The sequence below is a fragment of the Capricornis sumatraensis genome, chromosome 8 (genome assembly GCF_032405125.1).
Source record: "Capricornis sumatraensis isolate serow.1 chromosome 8, serow.2, whole genome shotgun sequence".
Taxonomy (NCBI): domain Eukaryota; kingdom Metazoa; phylum Chordata; class Mammalia; order Artiodactyla; family Bovidae; genus Capricornis; species Capricornis sumatraensis.
Window position 1 is genome coordinate 105,927,844 of NC_091076.1, and position 14,444 is coordinate 105,942,287.

Here is a 14,444-nt window from a genome sequence, read left to right on the forward strand (position 1 = left end):
TTTCTCATGATGTACTCTGTATATAAGTTAAATAAGCAGGGTGACAATATACACTGTATGCAGGTCAGGAAGCAACAGTTAGAACTGGACATGGAACAACAGACTGGTTCCAAATAGGAAAAGGAGTACATCAAGGCTGTAGATTGTCACCCTGCTTATTTAACTTCTATGCAGAGTACATCATGGGTACATCATGAGAAACGCTGGGCTGGAAGAAGCACAAGCTGGAATCAAGATTGCCAGGAGAAATATCAATAATCTCAGATATGCAGATGACACCACCCTTATGGCAGAAAGTGAAAAAAAAAAAAAGTGAAGAGGAGCTAAAAAGCCTCTTGATGAAAGTGAAAGAGGAGAGTGAAAAAGTTGGCTTAAAGCTCAACATTCAGAAAACGAAGATCATGGCATCTGGTCCCATCACTTCATGGGAAATAGATGGGGAAACAATGGAAACAATGTCAGACTTTATTTGGGGGGGGCTCCAAAATCACTGCAGATGATGACTGCAGCCATGAAATTAAAAGACGCTTACTCCTTGGAAGAAAAGTTATGAGCAACCTAGATAGTGTATTCAAAAGCAGAGACATTACTTTGCCGACTAAGGTCCATCTAGTCAAGGCTATGGTTTTTCCAGTGGTCATGTATGGATGTGAGAGTTGGACTGTGAAGAAAGCTGAGCGCTGAAGAATTGATGCTTTTGAACTGTGGTGTTGGAGAAGACTCTTGAGAGTCCCTTGGACTGCAAGGAGATCCAACCAGTCCATTCTGAAGGAGATCAACCCTGGGATTTCTTTGCAAGGAATGATGCTAAAGCTGAAGCTTCAGTACTTTGGCCACCTCATGCAAAGAGTTGACTCATTGGAAAAGACTCTGATGCTGGGAGGGATTGGGGGCAGGAGGAGAAGGGGACGATTGAGGATGAGATGGCTGGATGGCATCACGGACTCGATGGACGTGAATCTGAGTGAACTCCGGGAGATGGTGATGGACAGAGAGGCCTGGCGTGCTGGGATTCATGGGGTCGCAAAGAGTCGGACACGACTGAGCGACTGAACTGAACTGAACTGACGTACTGCTTTTCCTATTTGGAACCAGTCGGTTGTTCCATGTCCAGTTCTAACTGTTGCTTCCTGACCTGCATACATATTTCTCAAGAGGCAGGTCAGGTGTTCTGGTATTCCCATCTCTTTCAGAATTTTCCACAGTTTATTGTGATCCACACAGTCAAAGGCTTTGGCATAGTCAATAAAGCAGAAATAGATGTTTTTCTGGAACTCTCTTGCTTTTTCGATGATCCAGCAGATGTTGGCAATTTGATCTCTGGTTCCTCTGCCTTTTCTAAATCCGTCTTGGACATCTGGAAGTTCACGGTTCACGTATTGCTGAAGCCTGGCTTGAAGAATTTTGAGCATTACGTTAGTATACAATATTTGTTTTCTTGGCTGACTTCACTGTGTAACAGGCTCTGTTGTTGTTTTTAATGACGGGTCCTACCCCTGTTCTCCACTCTCTAGTGTCCCCTTGCCTAGTTTTGTTTCTCTTCACCTCTCTTTCCCCTCCTCTGTATTTTAAATGCTCTTGCAAGCCCCGTCACTAGCCACCAATGTCTTCTGAGAGCCTCAAAGGCCCAGCCCCCAGGTCCAGAGTCAAACTGTGAGGATGCTCGCTCTGGTTTCCCGCTGCTGTCATCTTATCAAGCATCTTCCTGCTTTGCTCCTCCACGTCCCCAAGACACTGCTTGTCCCCTTCTGTCCTGCATCCCTGCTTCAACCTCACTCCCCAGCTCCCGCTTCACTCCCTGTCTTGGGCATCACCATGTAGGCATTCTTCCTCAGGCCCCACAAAGCGGCTCCTCCCAGGCAAAACCATACCCATCATCCAGCCAGCCTCCCAAGCCTGCTCCCTTGGTGATTTTCCTGTTTCAGAGCACCACCTCCTTGTCACATACCAGCTCTCACTCCAATCAGTCAACTTTCTGTCCTCCGAACCCTCTTGCATCCGCAGGTTTCTCTCCATCACTGCTGCCACTGGCCCAGTTCCAGGATGGGTCCCTAACTGCTCACTGGATCTGTCCACTGAGTTGTGCCCACTTCCCTGAAGACCAAACGTTTTAGGTGTCACATTGAAGGCCTTTCTAGACCTGGCTCCCACTCAAGGTGGCAGACATGTCTTCTGCAGTGCCTCATCCCCTGGGTTCCAGCCAAACTGGGCTATTAATCATGGCTAACATTCCCTGGGTACAGGCTCAGCGCCACTAATGACTACCACCCTACCACCCTATTAGAGGTTGGCACTAAACATTCCTAGTTTGTAGAGGGGCCGTGGGATCACAAAGATTTGCACGTGACTTAGCCACTCAGTTCAGTTCAGTTCAGTTGCTAAGTCGTGTCTGACTCTTTGCGACCCCATGGACTACAGCACGCCAGGCTTCCCTGTCCATCTTCAACTCCTGGAGTTTACTCAAATTCATGTCCATTGAGTCAGCGATGCCATCCAACCATCTCATCCTCTGTCATCCCCTTCTCCTCCTGCCTTCAATCTTTCCCAGCATCAGGGTCTTTTCAAATGAGTTAGTTCTTTGCATCAGGTGGCCAAAGTATTGGATTTTCAGCTTCAGCATCAGTCCTTCCAATGAACATTCAGGACTGATTTCCTTTAGAATGGACTGGTTGGATCTCCTTGCAGTCCAAGGGACTCTCAAGAGTCTTCTCCAACACCACAGTTCAAAAGCATTAATTCTTTGGTGCTTAGTTTTCTATATAGTCCAACTCTCACATCCATACATGACTACTGGAAAAACCATAGCTTTGACTAGACCGACCTTTGTTGGCAAAGTAATGTCTCTGCTTTTTAATATGCTGTCTAGGTTGGTCATAGCTTGTCTTCCAAGCAGCAAGCGTCTTTTTATTTCATGGCTGCAGTCACCATCTGCAGTGATTTTGGAGCCCCCAGAAAAAGTCTGTCACTGTTTCCACTGTTTCCCCATCCATTTGCCATGAAGCGATGGGACCAGATGCCGTGATCTTAGTTTTCTGAATGTTGAGCTTTAAGCCAACTTTTTCACTCTCCTCTTTCACTTTCATCAAGAGGCTCTTTAGTTCTCCACTTTCTGCCATAAGGGTGGTGTCATCTGCATATCTGAGGTTATTGCTTTCTCCCGGCAATCTTGATTCCAGCTTGTGCTTCTTCCAGCCCAGTGTTTCTCATGATGTACTCTGCATAGAAGTTAAATAAGCAGGATGACAATATACAACCTTGATGTATTCCTTTCTTTATTTGGAACCAGTCTGTTATTCCATGTCCAGTTCCAACTGTTGCTTCCTGACCTGCATACAGATTTCTCAAGAGGCAGGTCAGGTGGTTTGGTATTCCCATCTCTTTCAGAATGTTCCATATTTTGTTGTGATCCACACAGTCAAAAGCTTTGGCATAGTCAATAAAGCAGAAGTAGATGTTTTTCTGGAACTCTCTTGCTTTTTCCATGATCCAGCGGATGTTGGCAATTTGATCTCTGGTTCCTCTGCCTTTTCTAAATCCATCTTGGACACATGGAAGTTCACGGTTCATGTACAGTTGAAGCCTGGCTTGGAGAATTTTGAGTGTTACGTGTGAGATGAGTGCAATTATGCACTAGTTTGAACATTCTTTGGCATTGCTTTTCTTTGGGATTGGAATGAAACTGAACTTTTCTAGTCCCATGGCCACTGCTGATTTTTCCAAATTTGCTGGCATATTGAGTGCAGCACTTTCACAGCATCATCTTTTAGGATTTGAAATAGCTCAGCTGGAATTTCATCACCCTCTCTAGCTTTGTTCATAGTGATGCTTCCTAAGGCCCACTTGACTTTGCATTCCAGGATGTCTGGCTCTAGGCGAGTGATCACACCTTCGTGGTTATCTGGGTCATGAAGATCTTTTTGTATAGTTCTGTGTATTCTCGCCACCTTTTCTTAATATCTTCTGCTTCTGTTAGGTCCATACCATTTCTGTCCTTTATTGTGCCCATCTTTGCACAAATGTTCCCTTGGTATCTTTAGTTTTCTTGAAGAGGTCTCTAGTCTTTCCCGTTTTATTGTTTTTCTCTATTTCTTTGCACTGATCGCTGAGGAAGGCTTTCTTATCTCTCCTTGCTATTCTTTGGAACTTGACATTCAAATGGGTTTATCTTTCCTTTTCTCCTTTGCCTTTTACTTCTCTTCTTTTCTCAGCTATTTGTAAGGCCTCCTCAGACAGCCATTTTGCCTTTTTGTGTTTCTTTTTCTTGGGGATGGTCTTGATCCCTGCCTCCTGTACAATGTCACGAACCTCCATCCATAGTTCTTCAGGCACTCTGTCAGCTCTAATCCTTTGAATCTATTTCTCACTTCCACTGTATAATTGTAAGGGATTTAGGTCATACCTGAATGGTCTAGTAGTTTTCCCTACTTCTTTCAATTTAAGTCTGAATCTGAGTCAGCTCTCAGTCTTGTTTTTGCTGACTGTATAGAGCTTCTCCATCTTTGGCTGCAAAGAGTATAATCACTCTGATTTCAGTGTTGACCATCTGGTGATGTCCGTGTGTTGTCGTCTCTTGTGTTGTTGGAAGAGGGTGTTTGGTATGACCAGTGCATTCTCTTGGGAAAACTCTATTAGCCTTTGCCCTGCTTCAAGGCCAAACGTGCCTGTTACTCCAGGTATTTCTTGACTTCCTACTTTTGCACTGAACAGCAACAAAAGCTAAGGTTCAGAGAGGCTGAGTAGTTTCCCGGAGGCCCCACAGCTGGGAGTGGTGCTGGTCAGGAGCTGACCCCGGGGCAGCTGGCTTCACAGCCCGTTCTCTCCGTGTGATGGTTCACTGTCCCCACCGCAGGCAGGGCCCTTGGCCACCACGGGGTCTCCAGGCGATAAGCTTCTTACTGTGCTTGCATGGCCAGCCCTCCCCCTCCTTCAGGCCCATCTGAAGCACCTCAAGTACCTCTTCACTGACCCTCCAGCTGGAACCAGTTACTCCCCAAAACTATTTAGACCTGCCTTGTGTTATCATGTTTTAGGTCATGTTACCCTAACAAGAATCATTTTGCTTCTCAGCTTTTATCATTCTGATTGAAGGTGAGTTCTCTGGGAGAAAACACTTTTGTTCACTGCTGATTCCTCAGGACCTTACCCAGTGCCTGGTATTCAGTATTTGTTGAATTAATGAACCAAAGAATGTTGCACTTCCTCATATATGAGCCTCAGCTCCCTACTGGGCTCTGAGTCCCTTAACCCTGTCCTCCACATTGCAATTTCATGTCATTTATCAAGGACTCCCCTGTTTACATTCCCATGAATGACGAGGTCCCTGTTCACATGAAGTGTACATACTACTACAGTTCTCAATCTTGCATTTAGAGCATCACAGCGCAGTCGGCTGTCAAAGGAATAAACTACATCAACGTAACAGAGAACGTTTTGAGAATCCATACATGTCTGAGTAATCTGCAGTTGGTATACTGAACTGGGTGCTTCCCCATAAAATAGGATCTCAAGAACCTCTTTCCAGTCCCAACTCTTTTTAAAAAAAAAATTTTGGCCATATCACATGACATGTGGGATCTTAGTTCCCTGAAGTGCAAGTTGCTCAGTCCTGTGTCAAATTCTTTGCGACTCCATGGAATTCTCCAGGCCAGAATACTGGAGTGGGTAGCTTTTCGCTTCCTCAGGGGATCTTCCCAACCCAGGGATCGAATCCAGGTCTCCTGCATAGTGGGCGGATTCTTTACCAGGTGACCTATCTTAGTTCCCTGACTAGGGAATCAAACCCACACCCCTCTACAGTGGAAGCTCAGAGTCTTAACTGTTGGACCCCCAGCGAAGTCCCCCAACTCATTTTTTTTCTATCTCCAAAAGCCCACAGCCTGCAGTAGCACCTAATATACTACACTCCTTCCCACTCAAGGCCCTCAGTGGCTTACTACCCACATCTTAGAACCTAAACTTCTCCACTTGAACTCCAGATTCTTCACCGAGAACTTCTGTCTCCCTCTCCAGCCTCACCTCCACAAGGCCCCACACAGATCCCTAATTCGACAGATTCCTCCTCAGCTCCGCCGCCCCAGCCTGCTCTCTGGTCTCCTTTATTCACACCATTCCCCTCACCTGGCATGTCCTCCCGGCTCTCTCCTGATCAACATTCCACACCCGTCTCCAGGCCCAGCTCTGATGCCCACCCACCTGGCTCAGCCCTTCTGCCCTTGTGTTCCTGAGGGCTGACCCCACAGTTCACCCCTCTGTGCCCCTCTGGACTGTACAGTCAGTGCTGGTCAGTAACTATCAGGCAGATTTCAACTGAGAGAAAAGGTAGGAATTCTGTCCCGATGCATTCTGAATGAGAAGGGGAAGCCCGCTGAGTTTAGAATTTTATTGCAACTAACATAGTAGATGGATGACGGTGCGTCAACATGGTGATTGCCTCTAAAGACCTCGGCGACCAGGGCCTACAACCCTCATTCCCGATGGACGTTCTTGGGACAGTTCCGACGTGACAGACGACCACTGGCTTGAGCAGACACCGGTCTCCTGATGGTGCCCAAGCCGCCTGGGCGCCCTGAAGAGGGGCTCCGCCGTCTCGAGGGGATGCTTTCAGTCCACATCGACCCTCCTGCTTGTCTTGATGGCAGAGTTTATTCTCTTTTTTCGGAGCCTTTCGCGATTCAGATTTTCTATCCTGAAAACAAAGAAGAACACAGTTACGCCCAGGTGCCCAATCAGAGCCTCTCAAAGTGGCGAGAGGACCTGGCACCAAGGCAGCAGGTGCCGGGCCGGGGCCTCCACTTGAGGTCCATCTGCCCGCTGGCCAGTCTTGGGCCTCTCCTGCCTCCTTTCCCTGTGTGGCCCCCTTGCCCACATGAATCGGTTTACAGAAGCTTGGGGCGTGTTCTGAAGGACCTGAGTTTCTGAAGTGCAGCATCTTCTTTGGAAGGCTCCGTGGCTGGCTGGCTGGCCTCGGCAATCATGTCTCGAATCTTCTGGAGGCAATCTGCCAGGTTTCGGAACTGATAGCGGCTGCATTCAGACGTGAGGATCAGCTCTCCCGCCCTGTTGATCTTATTTTTGTGCTGTGGAAGACAAAGGGAAAACCAGAGTTCTGCATAGAAGAGGTTTCGAAGAGACTGAGGAGTTAACAGGGAGAGCAGGGGCTGGCGGTTTACCGTGAGGGCCATCTTCTGCCGCACCGGCTCTGCGATCCAGTCGGCGCTCGCCAGGTGGAACCTGACTTCGGCCTTGGAGTTCACTGTCGATAAAGGGAGGGAGCGAGGGTCACTGAGACGCTCGGTCACCCTCAGCATCCGGGTGGCTGGTCACCACCGGACTCTGAACCACAGGGAGGTGAGACACCCACCCAGGGACGCTCCTGTCCTGTGTGAACTCGAGGAGACCAACTTGGCCGTGGAATGAGCCTGCCAGGACAGTGAGGTGCTTCTGGACAAAAATAAACTTCTGGGACTTCCCAGGTGGTCCAGGGTTAACACTCTAAGCTCCCAAGGCAGGGGGCCCAGGTTTGAGCCCCGATCGGGGAACTAGATCCCACATGCCACAACTAAGACCTGGCACAGCTAAATAAAAAGAAATACAAACAAACTTCCAGTTAAGTGGATAACCGACCAGGACCTACTGCACAGCACAGGGAACTCTGACGGAGGCGAGTTTGGGAGAGAATGGATACATGGATATGATGGCTGAGTCTCTTTGCTGTGCAACTGAAACTATCAGACCTTATTAATCGGCTATACTCCAATGTAAAGTTAGAAAACAAGCAAAAGAACCCAAACTTCCAGGAATGAAACTCCCAGCGGTTTCTTTCTCTCACAGTTTACTGGGTTCTGCCAAGAATGCGGCGGGGGAGGGGGCGCGAGTCCCACAAGAATGAAGGAATCTGTTCTGGGAGCTGGCTGCCAACTCACACTGTGCGGTCCCTTTGTTCAGACCCCCAGACCGACCCCAGTCCTGGCAACCCGCAGCTGGGAGTCCGAGGATCAGACCATATTCAAAAGAATAAAGGGGGCTATTATATAAACTGGCAGTATTTAAGTTTCTGGAAAAAAAAATCCCTTTATTTCCACATGAATGTAAATACAGAATCCTCAAGCCCATCTCTCAGCTACGCGCTTAAGAAAAGAAGGCATCTCGTACCTTTGTTAACGTTCTGGCCCCCAGGACCACTGCTCCGACAGTAAGATATCGTCAAGCGATCTGAAAAACAGCACGCACATCATCACAGTGATTTCCCCAAGGCCGGAGACAGCAGCGGATGTAAAATCACGACCCAGGTTGTCCACTACTGGTCTAACACGCTCCGCTAGATCTGACTGCCCTCACTTTTTGCTGTTTGTTTTAAAGCAAAGACCCTTTCAAAAGCCCAAATGGAGGGACAAACTGAATTTCAGTTGTATTTCGAAATGCGGTGGTCGTGGAACGCCGGCTGGCAGGTGTGTGTCCATGCGCGTCCCTGGGCCGAGCCTGTGTCAGTGATGAGAACACCTGCTGGGTCAATTAGCACTCCACTTGCAGCTGGGAGTCCCATCTTCTAACCCCGGCTCAGCATAGGCTGACTCTGTGACCCCAGCAAAGCCTCGCTGCTTCCCTGTGTCTTGGTTTTGTTTTGAATCTGTAAACTGAGGTTGCTTCCTTCTCCTTCTTTTTCCTTTAGCCACGAATTTTATTGTTTGAATGAGCTTCCCTGGTGGCTCAGACTGTAAAGAATCCGCCTGCAATGCAGGAGACCCAGGTTCGATCCCTAAGTCAGGAAGATCCCTTGGAGAAGGGCATGGCAACCCACTCCAGTATTCTTTTCTGGAGAATCCCACGGACAGAGGAGCCTGGCGGGCTACAGTCCATGGGGTCCCAAAGAATTGGACCCAACTGAGCAACTAAGACTTCATTGTTTGAATATTTGCAACTATTATTCTATACACCAATTTTCATTTCTTACAGAACTCTATATTCCATATTGCCAGGTCACTTCACTCTCCACTTTATGCCACATTTCCATCAGGAAGTATCTCCCCAGATCACAATCTGCCTGACTGTGTGTTGTTGCTGTTCAGTTGCTAAGTCATGTTTGACTTTTTGTGACCACCCACCAGGCTCCTCTGTCCAGGGGATTTCCCAGGCAAGAATACTGGGGTGGGTTGCCATTTCCTTCTCCATCCCTTCTACTTTTATAATTCATGAAAAGCAGCCTCATAGTGTCTGAGGAGAGCCAGGGAGGTATGGCAGTGGGCAAGTTTCAGGAGGGTGGGCTACAGGGGCTCAAGGAACACTGCTGCCCCATGCTTGTGGGAGCAGGCCTCAGTGGGAGTGGGGACATCTCCAGACAGCTTCTGAGAGGTTTTCCACCCTTTGAAAAAATCAAATGAACTTATTTTTCCCAACAGGTGATGAATGCCTGCGGTTCTGTGTGTGTGCTGGGGGGGAGCCTCATCAGCGTCTGCAGAGGCCTGGGACCCTCTCAGAGGCAAGTGAGGAGGAAACGGTGACTGGCCATTCCCGCTGCCTGCCCATCCGCCCAGGCTGTCAGGAGACAGGCTCTGTTATCCCTGGTTCTCTGCCTCCTCCTGCCACAGGGCACCAGCGCTGGCTTCAAACTACCGAGCAGCAGCAGGCTGCCGGCTCCTCTGCTTTAGACCGTGGTCACCTGGCCTCCTTGTTTTGGGGTCACCTTGAGCCGGCGCCTTTGGCTGCTCTCCTTTCACTGTCTGTGGGTGCCAGAAACTCTTTGACTCTCAAGAGGCCCGCTTGTTTCTTTACAGACCACATCTTAGGCTTGATGGGCACAAATCTTTGAAGTTATGCAAATGGTTTACAGGGAGAAGTCCTCACTCCTGTTTTCCAGACACCAAGTTCCCAACTTTGTCTCCGCTCCCCCCTCGGGGCACCCCTGTATCCAGTGCCCTCCACATCCTTCAGACCCATGTGGACATCCAGAAACACATGCCTCAGATAGATAGACATACAAGAAAGGCACAAACGGCAGCTCATTGTAGAGATGCTTCTGTACCTGACTTTTTTCAGAAAGTGACCAGTTCATCTTGTGTAGACCGTTCCAGGTCCCCAGCCCATCAAGAGCTCTCCACGTGTGCTGGGGGCTGCCCTGTGCTCCGGGGGGGCTGCCTCATCACTTTCTGTTTCCTTCCTCTTCTCAAAAATGCTACAAGGATTCCCCTTCTGCACCCTCAAAGATGGCTTCTTTACTTTCATTGGGCTGGGGAGGAATGCGTGACAGAGGGAGGAAACGATTGGGTTTTTTCTGTGAAACAAAACCACTCACCTACAGGAATGTCATCGTTGCCTTGCTTTGCGTTGCCCTGTAATGAAACATACACAGTGTCAGGTGAATATTAGCTGCGAAGCGACTCCTAACTGGTCCAGAGAGACAAAAAGAAAACGATGTAAAGTTACAACGTGAAGAAAATACAGCTATTTTCAGGTCCCCAGCTAAATCTTGTCGAGATGACAGAAAAAGCTTCCCCAGGCTCCAGAGGTACCGCCTCACAAACACTCCTCCAGAAAATGGGACTGACTTCTCCAGCCCTCCCTGCCGCCTGCCCTGCACCCCAGCCCGCTCAGCTAGGGTTAGCACCGTCAGCAGCCTCAGAGGGAAGGGGCTACAGTACATGAGCGTCAGGGAGACTCAGAGAAACACCCTCTGCCCCCCAACCACGAGCCGCAGACCCGGGAGGCCCGAGTGCGGGGCTGTCTGCCTTCAACAGTGACCAGCACAGGGGCCCTGAGGGTTTGTGTCAAGCTGAACTGCTCACTCCAGGACCTCCCGCCCCACGTCTCTCCTGAGTTGTTCCTCTGTGGCCTTAAATCCTCCCGCCCATGGGCCCAGTGTGAGCATCACCCACTTGGAGGCCCTTCTCGCCTCCCAAGCTCAAAGGCGCTTTACTTGTCCCTGCTGTCCTTCATTATTTTTCATCTTAGAATCATCTGGCGGTGAAATCCTCAGCGCGCTCCCTGTCGGCCGTGCTGGAGACCCAGCGCGGCGCCCTCCTTCACGCACGCTCTTCCCTCTTCTGAGCTGGCCTCTCCAGTTTCCTCTCACCGCCCTGTAACTTTCCTCACTCTCCTCTGCTTGCTCTTTGCAAACCTGAAACACTGAAATGTCCCTGAGAGCCTTCCTCTTCTCTTACTCTTTCCCCAGAACATTCCACCCATCTCCTTTGAAAATATCATCCTTGGTGATAATTCTGGCTCAAACTCAAACCTCTTTCTCCAACCTCGCGTCCGCAGAGCCCACTGCTATTTGATGTCTCCTCTCAGGTGCCTAACTGATGCCTCAGATCTCCGCCTCCTCAAAGAAGACTCCCCTTCCTGGCAGCCGGAAGCAGCTCCCTGGCTCTCAGGTCAAAGCCCTCCAGTCAAGTCAGTACTTCACACTCTCTGACGCGTTTTCCTCATTTATTTACTGCCTGCTCCTTCTGTTAGAACGTAAGCTTCATGAGGTGGGAACTAGTTTATTGTAGCTGTATCTGCAATGCTTGAAACAGTTTCTGACACAGTTGGTGCACAAGACACTTTTCGTTGAGTGAGTAAAAGGACAAATGAATGTTGCTGCCACTCTGTCATCTCAATTAACAGCAACTCAATCTTTACAGTGCTCAGTGCCCTAGACTTCAGTTCCTCTCTTATTTCACACTTCTCCTAGAAAATCCATTAGAACTTCTGTGGGCTTTCCCTTTAAAACTTATCTAGAAACTGACCAAGTCTCATGACTCCTATTGCTTCCACCCTGCTTCTCATCTTTTTTTTTTTTTTTTTTCTGCATTGGGTCTTAGTTGCAGCATGTGGGATCTGTTAATAGTTCTTTGACCAGGGATCAAACCTGGGCCCCCTGCACTGGGAATGCAGTGTCTTAGCCACTGGACCACCAGGGAAGTCCCCCTGCTTATCATCTGTTGCCTGCATTACTGTGATCTCCTCACTGGTCTTCCTGTTCTTGCCGTTTTGCAGTCTATTCTCTAGAAGAGTGATCTTTGTAAAATTAATTAGGATCATTCCACTCTTCTGCCTCCATCACATTCAGAGTAAAGCTAAATGCCCATGAGCCCTATAAACAGACCTCCCCTCACCCCTTTCTTTAGTTTCATCTCTGACTCCCCTGCTCAGCCACACTGGCCTGCTTGCTGTTCCTTGAACCAGATGAACATGCTACCCCTTGAGAGGGTGGCACTTGCTGGACCCTGCACAAGGAAAGCTCCTCTTCTCATGGCTTGCTGCCGTGTTTCTTCCAGGTCCTTCCAGGCATCACCTCAGAGGCCTCCTCAGACAACCCTTCTTAAAACTGTAACCCCCTCAAAACAAACAAACAAACAACTGTAATCCCACCCCCGACCTTAGCACTCCTTCCTTCTGGGCTTTATTTTCTCCACAGTACGCGTCATATACTCTGTATTACTGCTTTTATTTGTTGCTGCTCTCCCTTCATTAGCAGATAAGGTAACTAGCATTAGGATTTTTGTGCTTTGGTCACTACTCTATCCCCATGCCCAGCACAGTGTACACAGCATGCTTTCAACACAAGTTTGTTGAACGAGCGAGTGATTGACAGAACGCTCTCTTCCAGTCCTGTAGCTGGAAACTCAGCAGAACTGGGTGCGTCCTCATTTTCCTGCCCCGGGCCCTGATACAGCGCCTGCACACAGCGAGCATCCTAAGGAAGCGACCAGAAGCCCTGTTTCCTCAGGCGTGCTGGAGGCCGGGGACCGCGTAACTCGGCAAACGGCTCCCAAAGAGAGCTACTTGGCAGCTTCCTGCATTAACTGTCCGCCTTGGAGGGCAGTTTTCCCTGAGGACAAGAATGTGAGTCTGAGGGACGGGAAATGAAGGAGGAAACGCTGGTGGTCTTCGAAGAAGCGGAGCCAGCGTGCCCTCCCGGCGCCCGCACCCCTCAGGCGACACCGGGTGACGCCATCCGCTCCACCGCCCCAACCCTGCGGTTGCTCGGGCAACCGGCCTCGGCTCGCGGCGACCGCCGTGTCTGAGCGCGTCTGCCCCCGGACCAGCCGCTCGTCTCGCGCTTGGGGCCCTGGCTCCCCGGCGTCGCCCGGCGGAGTCCAGGAAACGCCCCTTCAGGCCGGCCCTCCTGGCTCACCGGGACCCTCCAGGCGGTGTCCGCGCCCCGCGATTCCGGGTAGAGCTTGTCCAGGCTGTAAGCGCTCCGGAATTCGGTGCCCGCTACCTGTCTGTGCAGGGCCCGGTGGCAGCAGCGCGCGGGCGGCGGCAGCAGGCAGGCCTCGGCTCGGCTCAGACCCCAGCGCAGGCACCTGGCGGCCGCCATGTTCGGCCCTCGGGGCCGCTTCCGCTGTGTTCTTCCTCTCGCGGTCCGCGGGCCCGCGCTTCCCTCGCGACTTTGGTTCCGCTAGGCTTTGAGCGCCTGCCGTCGGCAGGAATCGAGAACGCCTAGCGTTTCCCTCACGAGAAGCCTGTGAGAGGCTTCCTTGGTCCCGGAAGCCCCTGAGCGTAGCTGCCGCGATGGAGAAGATGCTGGCGAGCCCTCAAGGCAGCCTCCTGGTGAAAAGAGCCCCAGACACACCACTTCTCTCCCCTTTAGTCTGTGCCCTCCCGGACCGCGCTTCCCCCAAATTGTACAACATCAACGAGGCCTGCCCAGGTTCATCTCTACCCCCTTTACTCTTTTATCCACTTTATCCCCCCCCCTTCACATCTTTCAATCTTATTTTTCTGTCTGTTGCCTATCTCCCAGCCAGAATGCAGTCACCTCTAGGAGGGCAGTGGCTCACTGTTGGATCTCCAGTACTCAGAACCTGGCGCATCACAGGTATTCAAAAAAGACACTGATAAAAGGAATTCTCTGGAAAGGTGTTTTGGAAAGTTGAGTTCCGCCAGAGGCGAGTTTTAGTAACTTCAGGTTCATTCACAAGGTAGCCTAAAAGCAGATCCCCGGGGACCACCTGTGAAGAAGGCTCAGCATGACAGACACCAGGTGGGACTAGAGGCGGGCAGGTCCAGAAATACTTTAAAAAGTGGCCAGTCTCTTCCCACCCCACCTCCACCCTCTCCGACCCCCAGGATCTGTGGAGCAAGATGGCGGTTTTTTCTAGCCAGAAGATAAGAGGAGAATGGGGAAATAGGTACAGATTCGGACAGCTACAGATAGGCTAAGTAGAACTCTTTTTTAGAGAACTATTAAAAGATGAACTCCAAAACTAAGAGGTTCTTACTCTGAGAAAGGTTTAAAACAGAGCTAGCAGTGTTTGGAAACAGTTAAATGTTAGCTCAGTTGCTTTGCTGAGAGACAGAAAGGTAAAACGAAAACAGAGCTCAATAAATGCTGGTGATTATTAGTAACACTAGTGGTGGTTTCTTAATAGCAGGTTCTATTTTTAGGAAGAACATAATTACCTAGAAAAACATGCCCCTAGGAGTGCTAGCTGTTTGAAATAGATTTCATCAGGTCAAGG

The 14,444-nt window shown here is 49.8% G+C and overlaps 1 protein-coding gene across 1 annotated transcript; it reads right to left on the reverse strand.

The window, feature by feature from the left end:
* Window positions 1–6,471: 6,471 nt before the first annotated feature.
* On the reverse strand, window positions 6,472–13,300 carry MRPL58 (mitochondrial ribosomal protein L58). The gene is made up of 6 exons (XM_068978436.1): window positions 13,115–13,300; window positions 10,289–10,325; window positions 8,152–8,211; window positions 7,170–7,252; window positions 6,907–7,076; window positions 6,472–6,685 (listed from the first exon to the last, which is right to left on the reverse strand). The coding sequence occupies exons 1-6, from the start codon at window positions 13,298–13,300 to the stop codon at window positions 6,601–6,603; spliced, it is 621 nt and encodes a 206-aa protein (XP_068834537.1). The 3' UTR covers window positions 6,472–6,600.
* Window positions 13,301–14,444: the final 1,144 nt, after the last annotated feature.